The sequence below is a fragment of the Xyrauchen texanus genome, chromosome 25, assembly GCF_025860055.1.
Source record: "Xyrauchen texanus isolate HMW12.3.18 chromosome 25, RBS_HiC_50CHRs, whole genome shotgun sequence".
In the NCBI taxonomy this organism is placed as follows: domain Eukaryota; kingdom Metazoa; phylum Chordata; class Actinopteri; order Cypriniformes; family Catostomidae; genus Xyrauchen; species Xyrauchen texanus.
In genome coordinates, this window is record NC_068300.1 from 9,622,833 (window position 1) to 9,646,600 (window position 23,768).

Genomic DNA, 23,768 nt, shown 5'->3' on the forward strand with positions numbered 1-23,768 from the left:
TTTGGGTCTTGCAGTCAATTGGACCAAGAGCTCACTACAGCCCAGTCAGACCATTTCCTTCCTGGGAATAGAACTAGACTCCGTGGCAATGACGGCTCGCTTATCTACACAGCCGCGACGCCGTGTTCAGCGACTAGCCGCATCTTTTCAGATGAACAGCCTCACGCCTCTGAAGAAATTCCAGAGAGTGCTAGGTTACATGGCCTCAGCCGCAGCAGTACTTCAGCTGGGTTTACTGCACATCGCCCGCTTCAGCATTGGCTAAACACCAGCGTGTCTCGCCGGGCTTGGGCCACAGGCGCCAGCCCATCAAGGTGACTCAGACCTGTATATCAGCTCTGCAGCCCTGGACAGTGGCCGAATGGTATCAGCGGGGAGTGACAATGGGAGCTGTATCTCGCCGAAAAGTCATCTCGACAGGCGCGTCCAACACGGGTTGGGGCGCGGTCTGCGAGGGCTCTCGGTTTTCGGCCTATGGTCAGTTCAGGAAAAGCTCCTTCACATAAATTGTCTGGAAATGATAGCGGTTGATGCAGCGCTAGCGCTTTCTCCGGTCATTCAGGGTCACCACGTCCTGGTCCGTTCGGACAACAGATCTGTGGTATCCTACCTAAACCGTCAGGGCGGTGTCAGATCCAGGAACCTCTTCCATCTGACGAAACGCATACTGAGTTGGTCCCAGTGCCACCTGCGCTCGCTGAGGGTGGCGCGCGTGCCAGGCCACCTGAGCGACGGCCCGGACAGACTGTCCAGAGACAATATTCCCCCAGGGGAATGGTCCCTGCACGCTCAAACAGTCCAGACGTTATGGCACCTATTCGGCAGAGCAGAGATAGACCTCTTTGCGTCCAAAGACAACTCTCACTGCCCAGGACTGGCCCAGACGCCCGCTTTACGCCTTCCCTCCCGTCTCGCTATTGCCACAGGTAATTCAGAGGATCAGGGAAACGCGTCACTCGGTGCTCCTCATAGCCCCGCGTTGGGAGAATCAGACATGGTTCCCGGAGCTTACGCAGCTGTCACTGACAGCGCCGTAGCCCATCCCAGTGAGAGCAGATCTCCTCTCTCAAGCTCGCGGCACAATCTGGCATCCCCACCCAGAGCTGGGCTGCATGCATGGGTGATCAGCGACTACCCGTCGCTCTGCCAGAAGGAGTAATAAACACCATCATACACGCTAGAGCCCCTTCCACGAGAAGACTCTATGCGTCAAAATGGTCTGTGTTCTCAAAATGGTGCACCGACAGAGACCTGGACCCGCGGACATGTGGGGTGTACGTCAGCTGCTCAGTATTTCTACAAGAGCTGCTGGATAAGGGCAGATCCCCATCCACGCTCAAAGTGTATGTGGCGGCCGTTGCAGCGTTCGCTGAACCCCTGCACGGCCAGTCATGGGGTAAAAGCGAGCTGGTCATCCGGCTTCCTCAGGGAGCTACAAGGATGAACCCCAGCGCCCCATCGGTTCCTATCTGGGATCTTTCTATAGTTCTCGAAACTATGAAAGCCCCCCTTCGAACCACTTCAATCCGTGGATTTGAAATACCTTTCACTCAAAACCGTTTTCTGACTGCCCTGTCATCAGTCAAGCGTGTGGGAGACCTTCACGCGCTGTCTGTCAGCTGCGTGTCTTGAGTTTGGACCAAGTGACTCCAAGGTCATTTTAAAGCCTAGACACGGCTATGTTCCCAAGGTGATCGGTACTCCTTTCAGAGCACAGGTCATTTCCCTATCGGCGCTGCCAGCATCCGATAGCGAATGCGGCGCCAATCTCCTTTGCCCGGTCAGAGCACTGAGATTGTATACTGCGCGCTCGCTGCTTTCAGATGTTCTGAGCAGCTTTTCGTTTCGATTGGGCGCACCAAAGGTCTGCCGCCTCGAAACAGACACTATCTAGATGGATAGTGGACGCTATTGCTGCTGCATACGGCGTCAAAAGACCTGCCATGCCCGTTGGGCATTAGGGCTCACTCCACTAGAGGCATGGCATCCTCGTGGGCATGGTCCAGCGGGATTTCCATTCACGACATATGTGTGGCAGCGGGATGGACTTCCCCTCCACCTTTGTCAGATTTTACAATATGGAAGTGCCCGCTCTGCAGGCAAAACTACTAGCGTTTTAATACGCTACAGCTCCCCTGGTGAGCTGCACTGATGGGACACATTCCACACAGACCGGCACCGCCGCTCTGTCGTTCCCTTCCCACTATGTGCTTATGTATTACACAATCAATGACCCGCATTCTTGCCGGCCAAATATTTTTCCCCACTCATAAGTGCTCCCCGGGTCCCCCTTAATTCCCTGGGGCTCATACAGTGGATGCTTGGCACGCACGGCGTTGACAATGGGTTCCCGTAGCGTAAGCTAGCTTACGCAATACGAGAGAACCTCTCGTAAGAGAACGTATCGGTTACCTAACGTAACCTCGGTTCTCTCTAGATGAGGAACGAGTATTGCGTAGCCGGCCGTGTTCAGCGCCACGGCGACTTTTCGCTTCAGTCAATGAAAACCAGGGTTCCAGCCTACGAACTACGCTTATATGCACTCTAGTCACGCCCATTTTGGTGGGCTTTGATGCAGTGAGCCGGGCGCCTCTCACTGGATGCGAGTTCAGCCCAAGCTCGTCTATAGGCTGCAGCAGTTGCCACAGAGCAACCTATGAGCTCGCTAGCTAGCCCGCTCAAGGTCTGCAGCTGCCGCACTGCGTTGACAATGGATACAAAAATTAAGGATAATTTTTTGGCTTCAATATCTCAGAAAAGATTAATCTTTCCCGTAGCGTAAGCTAGCTTACGCAATACTCGTTCCCTCATCTAGAGAGAACCGAGGTTACGTTAGGTAACCGATACGTTTTACCAACAGAGAGTTTTACTCATCATAATGTGCCATTTTCCACATTTCGCCGCAGGATCCTGGTGAAATGAACACTAGAGGCACTAAAACAATTGTGCATTTTATTCACTTTTACACAAATCACGAGTACAATGGCTGATTTTTCCTTTATAAACTTATAAAGTTATTTTTCCCTTTATTATTCACACACTGTTGATGCACTCTAATGCATCATTTGAAAACAATACATTTTAATGTTTGTATTCCCTGGGAAACTGCAGAGAAATGTGTAATTTCATTTTGCAAAATTTCTGTGAAAGTAATTTTCATGAATGGTGACTGAAACAAACATTCTGCCTAACATTACCTTTAGCGGTCCACAGAAAGAAGAAAGTCAAAAAAGATTGGAACAAATGGAGTAAATGATGATGGAATTTAAATTTTTCAGTGAAAGACCCCTTTAGGAGCCTTAAAGGTACAGTAGCAAATACTTGTGTACCTGGTAGAGGTGTGTAGGTGAAATGTTGAGGTTGACTGCGCTTCCGTTTTCCATTGATTACGTAGAAGTTGACTTTAGCAGGATGGCAAATGGATGAGTCTCTGTATGAAGGCACCTCGATGAACAGCATGCTCTAGTAATGAGATAATTGTATTAATTTCATTAATAGACATTGTACAGAATGATGACTGAATATAGTATGATCAGGTAGTTAAGTCTTTCACATAATGCAGCCATTGGACTTACCGCTTGACTTTTGTCTTTGTCAATGTTGGCTTCCATTTCCCAAATTTGCTGGCCATCTGTAAAGAGACAGATGAAAAATATTTGTTAATGAAATTTGTTAAAAACAGGGATGCTGAAGTTAATGGCTAAAGTTATTCAAATCAAGGTGGAACTTTAAACAAAACATAATTTGTAGTCTCTGTATTGTAGAATGTAATTATCATCAAAGCTAAACAGGTATGAAATATCACTTATGACTATCAGAGTACTGTTGCAACTGTTGTTACTTAATATTTTACTTTCATTCCTTAAACAAAGATCTAAGAGCATTAAAACATAATAAACCTAATTTTAAAAGGACTATAGAATAAAATACAGTTTTCCATTAAATAGGCATAACATTTTGAGTGAAAAGTAGAAATTCATAATTATAAGATTGTTACACTAGCAACTAATTAAACTAATCTTACCAGCAAAAGATGTGCAGTTATAACTCCTCAATAGCAACAGCTACTAATCCATTACTACAGTACGTTTTTTAAGTTTAGTTAAATAAATGTTCCAGGTTCAACTCGCCTTATTTTTATTTTATTTAAAAAAGAAAAAGCTAAAATCGTGGTTACAGTAAAGCACTTACAATGGAAGTGAACACAATCTTTCAAAACTAAGGCCACAACACATAAACAGTATGTGTTAACATGATTTTTGTGTGACAAAATCACCTACTAACATTTCTGTGTTAAGTGCTATATCCAAATTATATGTTCTGTGCTATATCCAAAACAGTGATTAAAGGGTTTCATTGTCAAAATGGAGTTATAATATTGGATATACCTTTACACAGATAAGGTTAGTAAGCGATTATGTTACACTAAAATCATGTTGAACATGTATAGTGTTTTTGTCTTGTGGCTATATTCCTATATTAGGAAGTGTCGCACATTTAAAAACACAAACTAGTAAAAACTATGTTTCATAATGTGTGAGACAAATCCTCTCACACATTCTCAGCTCAAAGTTTAATCCGTTGTTTGGGGAAATACAAGTTCGGCCAACCGGCTTGGTTGTTCCCTAAAATGTTGATGTTTTGACCTTTGTCGTTGGCACATATTGCTTCTTCCCCTGTGCATGATGACACAACTCTGCAGCTCTGTTATGACAGGTAAAAGTGGGTGATAACTTTTAGATTAATCTCTCGTTGCCACTGTAAGCCACAGTGGTACATAATCCTTCGCCTACTGACTTGTTCCCATACAACAGAGATTGCACATGGTCATTGTGAATGGTCAAACACCATTGCTCACCTCATGGCAGAACAGTCAAAACAGGCTACATTCCCATCTAATGTTAAAGACTAAGCAGATTTATAGAAGTGACGGTAGGACAAAAAAAATCACAAATGAGAGCTCCTTAATATCTCAACTGACTACTACTATACAGCAGAGATATATAAAAAAAAAAAAAAAAAATCAGACTTTTGCTTAAGTCTCCATTTGTTCTCTATTTAAAGGAATATTCCAGGTCCAGAATAAGTTAAGCTCAATAAGCAGCATTTGTGGCATAGTGCTGATTATGACTCATTCCTTCTTTTCTTTAAGTAGGCAAAAATCGGGGTTACAGTGAGACACTTACAATGGAAGTGAATGGGGCTGTGACAGGGTGGAGGGCTGGGCCGGGTCGTGATTCTGCACACCCGGCCCCTAATCAGGCTTATCTAGCCACAGAGAGGGATAAAGGCCAACTTGAGACCGCAGTGGGACAGAGAGAGAGATTTATGGACAGCTGCCAACACCTGTGAGTGTTTGTGTTTTTGGTTGAGTTTTACATTAAACTATTATTTATATTGTCAAGCCGGTTCTCGACTCCTCCTTTCCATTAACCCCTTTACACTGGTGCCGAAATCCATTAAGGAGGAGGGATGCGCCGTAGTAGAGTCCTCGCCACTACCATCCATCCCAACGGAGCAGCCGCGGCCATCCTCCGGAAGACGGAGGAGCCCGGCCGTCTGGAAGCGGAGGAACAGGGGAGGAGGGGCTCCCAATCAACCGCCTGGAGTGGTTACCATTGCCAGGGGAGAACCCTACTGTCCACCCAAAACACGGCAGGGCGTTATGTCCGCCAGGTGCTGGAGGTCTGCCTCCAATCTGTCCGTGGAGGCGCAGCTGTCGTCCATTAGAGATTGGAGGGGTGGCCGAGAACCAAGCTACGGCATATCAGAGAACCGGCGAGTAAGTGTTTTTTTTTTTTCTTTCTCTCTCTCCTCTCTCACCCACTGCCACTCCGTATTGGCTTTTCACTCTTTTTTAAAATGTTTTTGTTAATTTGGCACGAACGCCGTTACGGTACGTAGGTGACAATTTATTTTTTGTTTCCCTCCCCTTGTCCCCTCCTCATCCAGGTAGATGGGGATGACCTGCCGGCAGACGCCCTTCCCCAGAGAAATAGGGGGTGTACGTCATGCTGGGGGTGCCCCGGCCTGAGAGAACGAGGGACGAATGTGACATGGCGGAGGGCGTGGCCAGGTCGTGATTCCGTACATCCGGCCTCTAATCAGGTTAATCAAGCCTCAGAGAGAGATAAAGGCGGACAGGAGACTGCAGTGGGACAGAGAGAGAGATTTACGGGCAGCTGTCCGACACCTTTGTGTGTTTGTCTTTTTAATTAGCTCTTCATTAAACTATTATTTAAATAATAGCAACTTTTTGTTTAGCCACCCGTTCAGCTCATGAAAACATGAGGAAAGATCACATTTTAACCAAGCAGGTTCTCACCTCTTCCTTTCCATTAATCCCTTTACAGGGGCCAATCCGTAAATGTAAAAATACTTATTGTTTCAAAAGTATAGCCATAATAAATAAACAATATGAGTGTTAACATGATTTTAGTGATAAAATCGCTTACTAACCTTTTCTGTGTAAAGTTAAATGCAATTTTACAACTTTGATGCCAAGATGACGTAATGGCGTAACCCTGTAATCCTGGTGAATTAAACAACTTTACAGCTCAAATAATATGCAAGTTTTAACAGAATAATTAATTTAAGTGCCTTTATAAGATTAGAAATGTCAACATTTCAGCCTTTAAACCCTACAAAAATTGGCTCCATTCACTTCCATTGTAAGTGCCTCATTGTAACCTTGGCTCAAATTATTAAAAAAAAAAATTTCAAAAGAAAAGGAGGGATGAATCAACAATATTTTTGTGGTAATCAACATTATGCCACAAATGCTTTCAATTGATCTTAACTTGTATTAAACCCAGAATATTCCTGTAAACTCACTGCTGTTCAGGAGAAACAATTGAGATATTAAAGAGATTTGAGATTTTCTATGGGCATGCAAGTATACACACAATCATAAATTCGGATATCCTAGTAATAGAAGTAAAAACAAATAGAAGTAAACAAAACAAAAGTTATCTTCCAACCAAATTAGTCATTATACAAGGAGATATTTTGCTCTGTATCTCCTCAACATGTGGGAAACCCCTCATTGGCCTTCAAATGAGACACATGTGGCTCAAATGAGTCAGCACTAGCGAGGGGGATTCCACATGCAGTGCCAGGACCATGTCTTTAAAACTGCTTTATGATCACACTGCTCCGTTTCCCCCGCGACAGGTGATGAGTCCTTCTTCCTTGGCCATTCTGTTTGTTTTCAGTTTGTACCAAAATCTCCTTCATCGGGATCCCATGGGTTTTTCTTTTTTTTCTTTCTTATAATTAGGCATAGAGGCTTTCAAAGTGGAAGCCCAGCTTGGTGTTTAAACACTTGAGAAAAATCAGCCAAACTCTGTCCAAAGACAGCTGTGTCTCATTTCAGAAGGATTTCACAGTCAAACTACTCCAGAACATTCAGTCAAGATGGGGAAACCCTCCAAAACAAATGCAATATCTCTTTCTGTTCTTCTGAATTTCACATTTAGAGTAGACATGCAGAAGTTAAACACATACTGTGGCCCCGAGAAGTATTTGGACACTTAAACCACTCTTCTGTGAATGTCATTACATTAGATAACAACATATAAAACTATGTGGCATATGCAAACAAATTACATTAGACCTTTTCTCGGAACGAACTTCCCTTTTCTGAGCCATTTTTGGGTTTGTCACTAACCAACCTGTGTCTAGGTGATTTTTCGTTGATGTATGATGTCAGTTCCCCTCAAGTTCACATAGGTGTCCTAGCAGAGTATCCACAGGTGTGGTAGTTCACATTAACAATGGACATGTTCCGCTAAGGTTTGACAACCAGTAAGTGTCACAATACAATTTCGAAACAGTATATCTATTGTTTTGTCATTTAAAACCTAAGAAACCTCCAAGTTGCTTGACAAATGTAATTTCTTTCATTACAATAAATGTAACTTGGTGTGAAACATTTTTAAGTATGGCTTAAAGCTGAAGTGGGTTATTTCTGCACCACTAGCATCATCAAATGAAATTGCAAAAATAATCACTGTTTTCAAGCAGGTTTCCTGAATACTGCCCTTGTTTGTTATTGATCATCCAAACAGAAACTCCCACCTCAAACTAACACTATTGGTTGAGCCAATGTTGCTGTGTCAAGTTGGTCAGGATGCTAAAAAATGGGATTTGGTCCTCTAGCCAGGTCTCCTAAGCAAACAAATTGTCCCAGTGGCTAGGGAGGGTAGAGTCACATGGTGTAACCTCCTTGTGGTCGCTATAATGTGGTTCTCGCTCTCGGTGGGGCGGGTGGTCAGTTGAATAGCACGGAGAATAGCGTGAAGACTCCACGCGCGCTATGTCTCCGCGGTAACGTGCTCAACAAGCCACGTGATAAGAGGCAACTGAGATTCATCCTCCGCCACCTGAATTGAGGCGAGTCACTACGCCACCATGAGGACTTAGATCGCTTTGGGAATTGGGCATTCCAAATGGGGAAAAAAAAACATGGATTTTGGTCCATCCGATCACTGGTGAGACGTCACCGTTTACACCTGGTCGTAATATGTGTCTCTTTTTACTACTTATTTTCGGATTTCGAAGGGTCTCTGATTTCATGATGACCAGTGTTATTCTCGTCAATGAAATCACAGACAATAACAAATATGAGACAAAAGGATGCACAATGACAACAAGTGGAAGTGTAAGCATAATTCTAGCAGAAAGATCTCCATCACCGCAAGTTTAGGTCTCGCCCTGGGCGGGATATGCCGTCATCACTTCCAGCAGGATTCGACGATGAAAGCAAGTATGAGTGCACTGAACCGTAGGATGGTGTTTACGCCAAATAACATAAAAAAATACAAAGTATTTCTATGTCCGTATTAATCCCAATAATCCTGAGTCTTTTCTGATAGAATCAAACAATTTTATTAAAGCATACTGTTGATGAAAATATGACAAGAACAAATTTATATTAAAAGACTATTATGGTATTTACAGTATATAGCTATAATTACAGTATCTAAAGCATGATAAATTCAGAATACAGTAGGCTAACTTCTAAAGAATAGCACTTCAGTATATTCCTTATATGCTATTATTTCAGGTGCTCAGGTATTTACAGGTTTTTCATCTTTTATATCCTGCAGTTGTGACATGTTTAAGAAAATGTTTATAAATGTTTTCAAAAACATTTTTGTCATTTTGCATATTATCATCAACTAAAAGATATAATTTTTATGCCAGAATTATTCAAATTTATGAATTTCATCCCTCATCCTCACCACATTCTATAGATGGACTATCGAGAGCATTCTGAACAGCGGCATCACTGCCTGGTTTGGGAACTGCACCGTCTCGGATCGCAAGACCCAGCAGTGGATAGTGAGCAAAGCTGAGAAGATCATCGGGGTCTCTCTTCCCTCCATCACAGACATTTACATAACACATTGCATCCGCAAAGCCACCAGCATTGTGGATGACACCACGCACCCCCTCACACAAACTCTTCACCCTGCTGCTGTCTGGCAAAAAGTACCGAAGCATTCAGGCGCTCACGGTCAGACTGTGTTATAGTTTCTTCCCCCAAGCGATCCCAGAGACTGGACTGACACCAACCCACACACACACACACACACACACACACACACACACACACACACACACACACACTCACTCACTTGAACACCATTCCACTCCCTATGTAATTGTTTGAATGCTTTCTTAAATGGCAGTTAATAAACCTTAAACGAATACTGTATTGACCATCTGCATTTTTTGCTGCTAACTAGTGTGTTAGGTTTACATTTTACAGCATTTATAATTAAGTTGGAATATGTTTTTGCACTTTATTCCACACCAGAACTGTGTACTGGTCGGCACAGCACTGTCCTTTACTGTACCTTTTCTCCTGTTTTAGTAATTATTATACTGTCTTGTACTGTTTGCACATTATTGAACACTTTATGTTGTCCTGTGTAGTTCTGTGTAGTCTCACGTAGTTCTGTGTTGTTTTTATGTAGTATCATGGACCTGGAGGAACATTGTTTCATTTCACTGTGTACTGTACCTGCTGTAAATGGTTGAAATGACAATAAAGCCGCTTGACTTGACCTGAATAAGACAAGATGAAATACTGACTAATTTTAAAAGACACTTTCGCCAAAAGACTAAAACTATGACTAAAACAAAAACTGGAATAATTAACACTGATGACGACATACGACATATATCACTACGTAGGTGTGATAATAAAGTGCAAAAGAAGTGGGAAAAAATGCATCACAGTTTCCCCAAATTAAAGTTGCATTTAATCGAAGCACAAACATGATGTTTAAAGACCTGTTTTAACTGAACTAAAAATGTTTGTGCTTCTCATCTGTGTCACTGCATGTTAATATCAGACACACTGAAGTAGTTTTGTGAGGTCTTGAGCATGTATTTGAATGCCATTTTTAAAATGTTCCTTTCAGATGCTTCTTCCCTTTTAAAAATGGTGCGTAACACATTTTAAAACTCTTGTTTATGGGCAGTGGTTGATCGGATACGCATTTGAACGGATGAGCTTTCGTATGTGTTTTAACCACATTATGAAATGTGGTTAAATTGGACAAATCTGAAAACTTTTTGGATCCCAAAACCTGTCTTTAGTGTGAGACACAGCAATACTCTGATAGACTAAACATTTTACCATGGACGTGCATCCTGGCCAGCACCTAAAACACCCCTTAGATCATTAAACAGAACTTAGCACTCTACCAAAACAAACAAAACCTAGACGACACACCACGTACATCAATAGAGCAGACTCTGAACAGCAGTGCGGAAACAAACAACATGCAAACACAATTGAAGAAAGAAAGAGATAAAGGAAAAAATAACAACATCATGGACTTTGAAGGTTGAAGCTACACTTTCTAATCTCACAGCTGTGACAGGTTTTTATTTGCAAGCAAAACTGCCAGTTGCCACCTGTCCAAAGCCAAAAAAGGTGTCAATAAGAGAGAGTAGTCATAGCACACACACAATCCATCTGTCGTTTATCATGCATGAAAGATCACAGAGTGTGTGTGTGTGTGTGTGTGGGGGGTGGGGTGGGGGCACCTGCAGGCAACAGGCTCTGCCGCAAACAACACAAAAACCTTTTGACACACATTTAATAAGGGATCTGAACAAGCTTAAAACAAAACTTTCTAGTATATAAAGAAATGTTTTTTATCTAAACTGCCATGTGCATGCACCTATAGGGTGCAAAAGTTCATACATTTCTCCATAGGTGAACTGATTTTTAAAGATATGTTATATGACAAACCTAACGTGACATAATCAACCTGACTAAATTCTTTATACACAAATCAAAATTTATGAAGACCCAACCTGTTTTCAATTATTTTTTGGAATTAAGTATATTCGTTTTTTTCATTCATTGAGATTTTTAAAGAATAAGAATGCCATTAAATTATTATAATTTTTTTTTACATAATATATATATATATATATATATATATATATATATATATATATATATACACACACACATATATTTTACACTTTTCTCCACTCTTTTTATTTTCTTTTTTCCTCCTTTGTCATTATGTTGATGTCTGCTCAGCTTAGTTAATATGTTTGACTTAATGATTTGGTGCTTTTTTTGTTGTATATTTGAAAGTTTTGTAAAGAAAAGAAAAAAACTACCGTGCACTCCAAGGTTGTTAATCGATGGTTTATGGTTCTGCTGAAGCCCTCAGTTCACAAAATTTCAAACAATTAAAAAAAATGAATCCAATCAAAAGAATTAGATGTTGCTGCAAACAAACAGCAGCAAAAGTGCTTTTGCTCATATCCATGATGCACTGCAAATGACACAACTGAGTTGGTCTCCATACATTCTCAAATTACAATATATATATTTATTATTTATTAGGGTTGTCGATTTAACTAGTTAATTCAGTGCGATTAATTATATTAAAAATAACGCAATTAATCTCACTGCCCCCGGACCGTAATAAGGAAGATTCCTGAGAAATGCAAGCTTGTAGTACCACCAGTTTACTCCAGAGGGCAGTAAGTGAAACCTCATCTGTGTGGCAACACACAGTTTAAACAGTGAACAAAACACTTCAGTATCAGAACAACACAAACATGCGTTACATTCTTGCGTTCAAAACACTCGATGGAGCACAAATCTGAACTAAGTGATCACAAGATGTTTTCTAAGTATTAACACAGTGACCTAAAAATTTATGTTTATGATGCAACGCACCCGAGACGCCACACAAGCATGTCTGACGCAGGTGTAAACTGACGTGTCTTTAAACAAGCCCTCATAATAAATCTGGAACTGATTGATAAATTTACTTGTGAAATGGATTGCTGTGAACTGTGTGTCAGTGATTGACTTATGATCAATAATATGGTAGTAAAAAAAACCAATGTATTCTAAAGCCAGTTTTTGTATTGTCTTATCAATGATGAACTCTTCTGCTACAAGAATGTAATGCATTTTAATTATCTGAATATTTTGTATTTTTTATATATATATCTATATATATCTATATATATATATATATATATATATATATATATATATATATATATATATATATATATATTTATATTGCAATAGAATAGAAATATGTTGTTTCTGTACTTAAAATCAACCACTTTAATATCTATGGTCAAATCAAAGTTTGTAATGTTTTGATTCACCTCGGAGTTGGTTGGTTTGTTACATGGTTTAAAACTTTTAGGGGAGGGACATTCTCATTCAAGAGAGCATTTTATTGGACAAAAATGTGCATGCACCCCCTGAGCAGGAACTTATGTCATTACTATTTTTTGCAGATTGTCCTTGAAGTTAAAGACTGTTTTTTGACTATTTGCATATATCTGCTATATGTTAACTTTGTCAAATTTTAGATGTACATAAGAATATGCTTGATACAGATGGCCTTAAAGCTAACAGACATGGACTAAGTGTCACAAAACACCAATTTATATTATTTTAAGTAGACTTTCAATACAAATTTAAATTAAAATACAAGAAAAACAAGTAAATCTGATAATGACAGAGAAATTTGAACCTGTATCTACATAGATCAGCAACTATTTGTACATAAAGCTTCACTGTATTCTATCAGAAATGCAAAAGCGAGTGAAACCGATTGGAAAAGGTAACAATTCAAATTAAAACATAATGCTCTTGTGCTGTACACTGTCATTCATAAAGTTGTGATCCCAGATCGAGTTCATGTGGCTGAGTGTGTAATTATGTAGTTTTAGCAGTTGCTCAACTCAAGTACTTCATTCTGTTAGTCTCGGACAAAAAAATTACTCATGAATTGGGAAATAAAAAGACTGTGTTCCACATGTCTTTTTCGTCCACTACGCATTATTTGTCATTAAATATTCCGGACAACACAAAAGATGTGCTCTACATATGATTGTCACTGAACACAAAGGTGACACGTTCATCAATAGAAGCACTAACAAAGGAAGGACAGTGTTTGCCTCTTATCTCCAAAATAAAGCAAATTGTTAATGGGTAAATTGTCTGCATGGTTTGCCTCTAAGTGTGAGTCAAGCACAAAAGCAGGTGGCATACGGGAAATAGTGGAGGTGACAAACATGTGTGAAAACTATACATTTAAAAAATGTTTGGCTTTTAGACCATGTCTGTTATCTTTGAGGTCTTCTCTATCCTAGTGTACTCATAAAAGTTGACGAAATAAACTTTCATCCGAGAAAACGGACCAAAAATACTGACGATCTCCTGCACAGGGACGTGTACAAATGTTACTCCAATAAAATGCTCTCTAGAATGAAGATGTCTCTCCTCCTAATACTACATGAAAGAAAGTCATTTAGGGTTGGAACAGCAACAGGGTGAGTAATGGTGACAGAATTTTCATTTTTGGATGAAATGTTCCATCAAAAAAGAACAAATAACAAAATAAACACACAGAGCAAATCTCTATTATTCAGTGGAACATAAAACTCTCATTAGCTGAAAAATAAGTATTTATTATGTGCATTAGGTCAAGATGAAACCCAGAATGTCTAAAAACTAGTGCTGTCAGTCGATTAAAATATTTAATCCCAATTTAAGTGATTAAATTTGACCCTATTTATACTTACGGGTTCCTACTCTTTTCATTCCACATTTTTCCAGGACATTTTCTGTGCCCAACAAGTGTAACATTTAAGCAAAAATACATGCATCCATTTAAATCTAGCATTTATTTAGGCTTTTCTGACAGTTTTAGTTGGTAGTTTCTCATCTCCAGATAAGCAGTTCGCTACATGGCCCATTGTGATTATTAATCATTATAAAACTGTGATTTAATTAAATAAATGTATAGTCTGTATGTGCTGTGCACTTCAGAGTGCTCGACTCTGTCTTCTCACACACACAAGAGTGCCGCGTGATGAGGTGTTTTCAGCGTATGAGCGGCTGTCTTCACACATACATTTTGAAGTGTGCATCACTTGCAGATTACATATTTATTCAAGTAAAACACTGACTTTTCCAGTTTAATTATCACACTAGGACAAATAGAATATTTTATTTGATTAATTGTGCATTCACAAAATATTCGCCAAAATATGTAATTTTCCATGACATGCTGCGTTTTATCGCTAATGGCATTTTTATGACTAGATTCTGTGTTTCGGTCCCTGTTTTCCTACACTACAAGTGGTAAATGCTGTGTATGTGGACTCCGATCGAGGAATTGTTGAAAATGAAAATGAATCACAACACATCCAACATCAGTTGTCCGATCATCGCCGTTGTCTAACGTTTATTACTCAAATGTTTTTTGAGCAATTTTGGAACGACAATGTTTTATTTTCTACTAAATCAACACTTAAACTATTTAGTTGGAGCAGAGAAGAGACGACAGCAGATGAGCAGAGAAAGTACGTGACAGAAATTCGTCCATGACAGTTACCCGTTGATGTTATTTCACAATGCGAAGCTGCCGGCGGTGACGAAGCGATACAAATTTGTGTATTTAAATGCTATTCTGAGTCCTGATCATCAACATGTTTATGTGCATGTAACAAAACCTTGTTAGCAACACAGTCAAACATTTCTATTATGCTAAAAAAGGTTTTTCAGGATGTGTGGGAACCCTGTTCTTTTCCTGTCAAAATGCATTTAGTACCTTCTTAAACAGTTTAATAAAAAAAAAAAGTACAAAAATTAAATAAAAAAAAGTTTACAATTTTCCAAAGTATTTCACAGTATAAAGATAAAAATGCACTAAAATAGCACCAATTCAAGTAACATTTAACATTTCCCAAAGTTGTTGAACTAGTCCCCATAGGAACAGTATTCATTGCAATGGATATTACATCTCTTAAACCCTCATCCTTCACAATATTAATTGCGGCTATTCACTTTGCAATAGAAATCGTGAAGCCGCATTTACATGATTTTCCGATTTGAACTCCACATAAAAAGCACTGCAGAGAACGTTTTGTTTTGCTCGTAATGATTTACCTTTATCCGAATTGTCCGGTAAAACGGAAGCGCAACACGGCCGTAGGGAAATGCTGATGTTTCACTCTAGCGTCATGTGAATGCAGATTTTCACAGGTCCCATCTGGGGGTGTTTTGTACAAAAGATACGGTTAAGAGATCCTTCCTCCATCACTTGATCACTGACACGGAATCACTTTTGTGTGTGCTTGTGACATGTATGTTAGTGTAATGACCCCGCCGGACACGTCTCAAAGGTTCCGCCCTATTCTAACCAGTGTTCAGAACTCACACGGAGCTGAATTAAATGTCAGAATCTAATGTCAGATTGGTAAATGCATTAATCACGTTAAAGAAAAACGTACATGTTAAACATTTTAAATGAATCATATGCATTAATGCATTCATTTTAACAGCTCCACAAAAAACCCTTCGTCTTTTTGATATCTTGTCATCAGTCAGCACTTACCATGAGTCTTCTCTGAGAAGATCACTTTTGAATCAGCGCTGAAGTTCTGGCCAGTGAGTATCATCTGCTGACCTCCAAGAACCGAACAAGAGTCCATGTCCTGTTTCTCCACCATGGGCAGCTCGTGGGCTGATCTCTGAGCTACAGGGGCACAAACAAACATAGAACAAATGTTCCATTATAAACAATACATTTCTATTGTGTCGTGTCACTGTAAATATTTAATTATGAGTAATTATAAGTGGCTTGTATATTTTTGGTGCCAAAGATTGTATTGCTTCGATTGATGGGACTGCAAAAATTCTGACATCCAAAGAAGCCTTCTGACATCCAAAACAATATTTGTTTTGACATATAAATGAAACATGGAGTTCAAGGTAACACAAATGCCACAGGTATGATCCTTGGGTGATTCAAGACACTGAGAATTATTCAGGCCTCCTATAGTGCACAACAGTCCCCATCCATATTTTCAGCCGTCTAGCTTCAAGCAGTATCTTTCCCGTTAATTTTTAATCCTTGTATAATGTATATGTATAAGACATGAACCAAACCAACCAGCTCTGAGGTAATCACAATGTTACAAAATAAAATTTGAAGCAAAAAATTATTTTAAAATCAGACAAAGGTACCAGACTGTGTCCTTAACGCCTTTAATGAGGGAATGAACTAAAAATGCAGATGAAAAAATAAACTATTGACTTAAAGTGGCAGATTTTGCAATGCTATGGTCATGGGTACGATTCACAGCAAATGGACATACTGATAAAATGTATAACTACTGTTGCTTTGGATAAAATTGTCTGCTTTATTAATAAATGTAACGTAAATGTAAAATTTTTCAGATAACATGGCGGTCTAATTTAGTGGTTAAAGACTGATAATACAAATAATCCAACAACTCTGAAGTTACTATGCAAGATATACAGTACAATAGATCATAATGCAATTATATTTTAGCCCAGGCAATTCTGAGAAGTAATTGAATTATCATTTGCATTGAAATTAAAGGGGCTTTTAACTAGGAAATTAGTTTAAACAAATTTGCTTTAGCCAAATTGACATTAAGCCCTGTAAACAAACAGGGAGTCAGGTCTAACATATTAAACACCATCTTTATTTACTTTAGACTAAAGCAATATAAAACCCTGTTTTACAAAGAGATGAAATTTGTCATCATGTTATTAAGAACATGCATGAAAGTCATGAGACTTATCTCCTAATACCTGTGATTTAATATCCGCTACAGTAACTGTGATTAAGACGAATACGAGTGACCTTTGTACGGACATGTGCAGCATGCTGTAATCTAAGTCAATGAAGTATTACAGTACTGTAAAATAATACAGCGTGCTACCTGATGACAGGGTCAGGAAGGGTGAGATACGTCAGTAAATACTGCAATGAGTCAGACGAAACACATTTAAAGGGACCGTTCACCCAAAAATTTAAATGATGTCATGATTTTGATTGAAAGAATTTTCATTTTTGGTTGATCTGTCCCTTTGACTTTATAATACAGAAACAGGGGTTGGGAAGTTGTAATCTATCTTTCAAGCTCATTTTAAATTCATTCCTTTTTTTGTTGTTTCTCTGTTCACCTTGTGTTAAGTCTGGTTTGCATCATATGAAAATTAACGTAGGAGAAAGCAAAGTCAGCTGATTTCATGACAGGACCGAATTTCATGTAGGACTAAACCACTGATGATATTGGATATGCTATAAGAGCGTGACTAATATTCACACAATGCAATCCAAAAATCCTCGAATATAAAAGGAGACAGAGATTTTACTAAATCCAGATGCTAAACCTGTCTGGTACCTCAGTGTTTGAGCCACAAACCTTAAAAAATGGCCCAGTTTTTTAAAGTCAACATGAAAACAGCAATTGCAAACACATTTTACTTCCATAATATGATGTATTTCTGAATGAAACAGGATATTCAATGAGAAAAAATAGGGGCGGAACTTTGTCTTTGATTGTACTGTGAAAAGTGTTCTCTATATTACAGGTGGATAATAACTAAGAAGGCTTGGGAAGTTGTTTCCAAGCCAGAGCAATCTTGGACAATCTACATTTATGTATGTTATAAATGTAATTTACTCACAACACTCAATAGGATGCGAAGCAATTTGGAGAGACAAAGGTTGGCCTCCTTGCTGGGGGATATGAACACGAAATACCAGTCGAACACGTGTGTTTTTACGGCCAATGTCTGTCTCTCCTTTCCGAAGCTCGATGTCAGCATTCCGGAGCTTGAGAATCCCAGCACAATCAATTCTATGATGAGTGTGCAAAAACAATTTTATGATGTATTATTACAAATCAAAACACCTAGAAACCATACAACAGGTTAAACGCTCATGTTCAAAAGAATCGATGATAAAATAATCTAGCCTCATTCGTGAAACGTGAGCAAAACAAATTTCTCTGTAATTCGTTCATAAAACCATTCTTGCGTAAACTATCACATGCAACGTGACAAATGACGCAAGAATGAATGTTTTACCATTCTTACGTTAACTTAATGGACTTATGGAATGGACTTGTTTATTGCATCCATCTCCATTGTTTTTCAATAGTTTATCTTTGTAAACATGCACTTGACAGACGTCTTTGGCCGTTGCGGCACGTCTTACTGTGTTTTTAGCATCTTGCGCAACAGCGCCACATTTTTTAGACTTTTAAAAATGCGTTTCGAGACACCTGCATTCAACTAAATGTTTTTGCTCTGTCTCAAGCTTTATTTAGTGCAACAATGCATTCAATATGAACGGCCCCTTACTCTTCTTACATAACTGTCACATTTGCCATCATTTCTGTGTAAATTGCATATAAAAATGTTTTTGGTCTATTGCCATATTAAACAACAATTACTTAAAAATAAATGGTTTTATCATTATTAGGTAAATTGCTACTTTAAAAGTTGCTTTTCAGTTTCTTTTTGCATTTCGTGAATGAGGTCCATCATCCAGTAATGTTTACTTACATTGCTTTCATGTTATTCTTTGGCTCCAGAGGAATTTCCAGGACTTTGGTGCTGTTAAGGATCTTCTCATAGCTGGTGGTGGTGACGGTTTTGCCGGTGATGCGATGGACCTGGTAGAAAGCGTGAGGCTTCAGAATTCGCTCATCTGCTGTACCAATGAAGATCTGCAGACCTAGTGGATCCTTGCCCCTGTATCCACGTAACTGCACACAGGAAAAAAAATTATTTGCTAAAAAATTGTTCAGTCGTTTTTTATTATCATGCTTGAATGCACAGTAAAAGCACTGTAAATTGTAATGCAGATTATCTTGATTTTATTGATAGATTTATATAAGGGTGTTTCTTCAACTTCGGGCAGTTTTTATGTCCCAGGGGTTGGTTTTTATGAAAACAGATTTTTACCTTTTTTTCTTTTTGTTATATGAAGGTCTCATTAAAACTGACTTGGAAACTTTTAACCAGGCCTTCATCATTTAATTTTGGTACTTTTGAAATTCCGTTTATGTACACGTTTTCAGCCTTGTCCCAGACCCAGACTTTAAACTAAGAAAATCCATTATAAAAATATAAATCATTACATGTTTAAAACCATCATACTCTAAACAAAGAGTGAAATAAACATAAACCATTTGCATAATTATTGTGTGAAAATTATTTCTATCAGTCTTTCATAAATTATGCCTGTCCCATAGTTGTGGCCTCATTTCCACCACAATAAACAATTTTGCCCCTAATAATGTTTTTTCAAAAGATAGTGTACTTGTTAAGTCAGTCCAAATCTGATTTTTGAAGATGTCTATTAGATGTTAAGTAGAATACGATGCTTTCCAGATGAAAGGATTTAAACAGACATCTCAGAGATGTCCATGGGACATTAAACACAATAGAGAATTTGAGATGTGCTGGAAATGACACTGTAGTGGAACTTTTCGTTACTTTTAGAAGTTGATGCATGTATATACATATATGCTGGACATTGCTAGTGGCTTTTTTTAATTTTTTTATTGTGAGTGTGAAACAATTATGATTTATTTTGTATAAGTTCACTGTGCTAAAAGTGTCAAAAGTTGAAGAAACACACATTTCTTTATATATTTTTTGATCAATAGAGCCTTTGCGCTATATCCTTCATTTAATTTAAAATGCAACAAATAGTTTTTTTTATATATTTTAAATTGATTGTACAGCAACTTGTAGCCTGCACACCCAGAATACCCTTGCAACCACATAGCACCACACACAAATTTATAGTGTAAGCTTTCACATATTTTGGCACATTTTTAATAAGAAAGGCAAAAATTGTAGCCTGGGAAAAAAGTTTGAACACATTGTGCTACCTCAAAGAACTCAAAGTGCTTACACAGAACGCTCTAGAGCACTAACAGATGAGACTCATTGCGATACCAACTGAACATCATCAGGATCTCAGATATTCCTTCTCCTCTAAACGGAGAATAATTGTATTTTATTATAGACAGTAGTGTGACTCTTTTAGCAAAGGTCTGCTCTCCTGGATGGCCATTTGAAGCCCAGACACTGCTGAAAACATTAGCATCTTTAGAAACCTTGAACACAAGTCAGAGGAGTGTGACCAGCAGTGTTAGAGTCTGCAAACATGGAGTTTGTGGCCTATGGGTCCTTCCGATAGCAGTTGATTGACTCGGGTGTGGTATGTGGAAATCATAGGGACATCAACAAACTGGAGCCAGAGGGCAAAAGTTTTAGTTTGTTGTCTGCATTCCTGTGCTGAAGGTTAATAATTCAAAAACTCTTTCGAATCCTTTTTGACACAGAGGCAAATGGGCCACATTTTCATATGCAAAGCATGGCATGCCCATTGAGAAAAACAAATATGGCCTTGTCATTTTGTTGTAGATGGGGTAGATATGCTGTAAAACAAAGCAGGGTTTATAAGACTAGTTCATTGCAACTTCTTTTCATTCATGAAAGAGATGTTCAGGAAATTTGGAGAAAGAAATTTAAGGACGAATTTAACGCTAAAGTTTTAATATGATGTGAGGGGAATGTTACGAGTTAATGATTTAGCTTAACCTTTTATTTTTAACAACTAACAGAAAACTAGTTGCAGGGACAATCCCTATACCTAGAGGTAAGTACCTTGTTACAGGGTAAACAGGATTTCAATCTGTTCATCTCTAATGCAGGGGAGTTGTCGACTTTTATCACAATTGGAGCACAGGCCCCCCTAAGAATTCATAAAGTGTCCCCTTTGTTTTCTAGGGGGGACTGGGGGCATGCCTTGAGAATTTGTTTGCCAAACTGCACCAAAGCATTCAATTATGTTGAATTGGGGAGTAGCTTTTTTGTACTATTGTTTCACTAGTAATTTTACAGATTTACAATAAATGGCAAAGTAACAATTGTCCACATTTGTATATCATTAATTCAATATTGGTTACTGTTTGGTTAATGACAAACGTTTCAGGCCGTACATGGAACAGTGTTTTTTCGCATGCGCAGTAAGGGGATTTAAGCGTTTCAGTGTGGACGAGCAATTTTTGGAAAATGCTTGAAAACGCCAGTGTAGATTGAGACCGCTTCAAAAACAGCATTTTCTTCTTTTTTTGGCCATTTAATGGGATAAGGAAAGTAGAGAGGTGAATAGGAAATGAGAGGGAGAAGAGTGGGAATGGGCTTGGGAAAGGATATCACGAGCCAGGATTCAAATTTGTGTCACCCACTATGCATCAGCACCACATGTCATGAGCGCAGCCCGCTAGGCTACGGCACTGAAAACAGTATTTTCAAATGTATTTGGATTAAGGTGGATGCAGCCTAAATTACTTCAAATAGCTTTTACTGATGACTAAATCACATAGTTTGTGATAAGAGCAAGAAATTAACAAGCATTAGCTTTTTGTAATTCGTTTTTGTAGAGCCAAAGAATCAGTAAAGCGGGATATCAATTAACAACAATTTCAACTAAATTCAAATTCAAATCACTTCTCATTTACACAGCTACAAACATTGACTTAAAGGTATTTACCAAGCCTTTCTCAACATTTCAATTTCAGACTTTCACCTCTACAAGTCGATTAGTAACATTACTTATCTTTGCATATGAGGTTCTGTTGCGGGGGAGTATGGGGGCGTCGGGTGGAGAGAGGGAAATTAGGGGCACAGGGGGCGAAGGTATTTGATTGGATAGATCGCTGATGAGGAAAAACTACATTTCCCAGATCGCTATACGGTTCACCCTCATGATTTATCTGAACAATTTTACTGGGGAACAGTAATTTTTCTGAAATTTTTACTTTACTATATGCAACCTCTGAAACAGCTCAGATACTACATTTTTGGATCAGGTAGACGTTAGTCCCATACAAAGAAAGCAGCAATTAGGTAGTTGCGAGTGCACAGACAAGAGTCATGTGAATGCTGAGAGCAACACACAAAATACTGTATTCGATGAAACACAAAACGAAGGTAACAAATGACATGTGTACTCGAGAAAAAAAAGCAGACTTTACATCGGAAGGAAGTGTGCAAAAACCACAGAGCGCGAAGATGCAGCTAAATTTACACTGGAGTTCAAAAGTAGAGTGATCAGTCCAAGTGTGAACATTTAATATCTGGGCAAAAATACACAATGTTGCATCAGAAATATTTATATATATAGACTAAAGTATGTACCTAGTATGGGTCTTCATAAGCTTTTTTTCTAGAATTAAAGACACTACCAGTTGATTTAGAAGTGGTTTTATCCTACATAAATGACAATTTGATCTATAATTGGGTCTTTAAAATAAAACATGTAAAAAGTCTAGTATCAAAACAGCATCTAAGAATGTTATAATGACAGTACAGAAAAGACTAAATGATTTCCATGACTTTTGTTTCCATTAACGGTTCCGTTAACGGGTTCTCGAACGAGCATTCTCCTGTCAATGTGGACAGAAAAGCGTTTGCTGTGCAACCATTTATTGGAACTGCAAGACCGCCACTGAATCAATCAGCAGCGCAAAACACTCGATTTCTGAACGAATGACTCTTATGAACTGTTTTTCTTTTCTTAAAGCATGATCTGTGTAGTCTGATTCCCAAATGAATGACTATTATGAGTTGGTCCTTTTGAATACACAGTCTTAAATATACAGCATGGCCATTGGGGCCTGGTTCCCAAATGATGACTCTTAAGAGTAGATTATTTTGAAATTACAGTTTAAACATACAGCGCAACCAATGTAGAGTGATTCCCAAACGAATGACTCCTACGTGTCAGTTCTTCTGAATACACAGCGTAAAATACACAGTGTATGTGTGTGCCGCCGTGTACGTGTGTGCCGTTTAACTGGGGAAGTGATTGCACCAGGATGCACTCTGGCAAGACTACAAGCCAGTGGAGGATGTGTGATGCTCTGGGCAATGTTCTGCTGGGAAACCCTGGGTTCGGCCATTCATGTGGACATCATTTTGACACGTCAACTACCTAAACATCATTGCAGACCAGGTATATCCCTTCATTGCAGACCAGGTATGTCCCTTCATTGCAATGGTATTTCCTAATGGCAGTGGCCTCTTTCAGCAGGATATTGCACCCAGCCACACTGCACACATTGTTCGGGAATGGTTTGAGGAATATGATGAAGAGTTCAAGGTATTGCCCTGGCCTCGAAATTCCCCAGATCTCGATTGAGCATCTGTGGGATGTGCTGGCCCAACATAAATCATCTCACTATTTGGTAACTGGCTGCTGAGGGCAGTAAACACAATAAGAATTGTATTTCTTAGTTCCAATTATTTCTTCCTCATAATTACTCAAAGAATCATCAAGGAACTTCGATCAAGACCAAATTAGTTGAGCTATGCTTTCCACATGGATTTAATTGCTTTATACTGTATG

The 23,768-nt window shown here is 39.0% G+C and overlaps 1 protein-coding gene across 5 annotated transcripts in view; it reads right to left on the reverse strand.

Moving 5' to 3' along the window:
- LOC127618849 (nuclear factor of activated T-cells, cytoplasmic 2-like) overlaps positions 1 to 23,768 on the reverse strand; it is a 66,604-nt gene that overhangs the window by 33,623 nt on the left and 9,213 nt on the right. For all 5 annotated transcript variants that reach the window (XM_052091496.1, XM_052091497.1, XM_052091498.1 and 2 more), the window contains exons 4-8: positions 18,905 to 19,107; positions 18,023 to 18,195; positions 15,915 to 16,055; positions 3,576 to 3,631; positions 3,330 to 3,462 (exon numbers count right to left, since the gene is read on the reverse strand). In XM_052091496.1, coding sequence (XP_051947456.1) covers positions 3,330 to 3,462; positions 3,576 to 3,631; positions 15,915 to 16,055; positions 18,023 to 18,195; positions 18,905 to 19,107 — 706 coding nt within the window. The remainder of the gene's footprint in view (positions 1 to 3,329; positions 3,463 to 3,575; positions 3,632 to 15,914; positions 16,056 to 18,022; positions 18,196 to 18,904; positions 19,108 to 23,768) is intronic.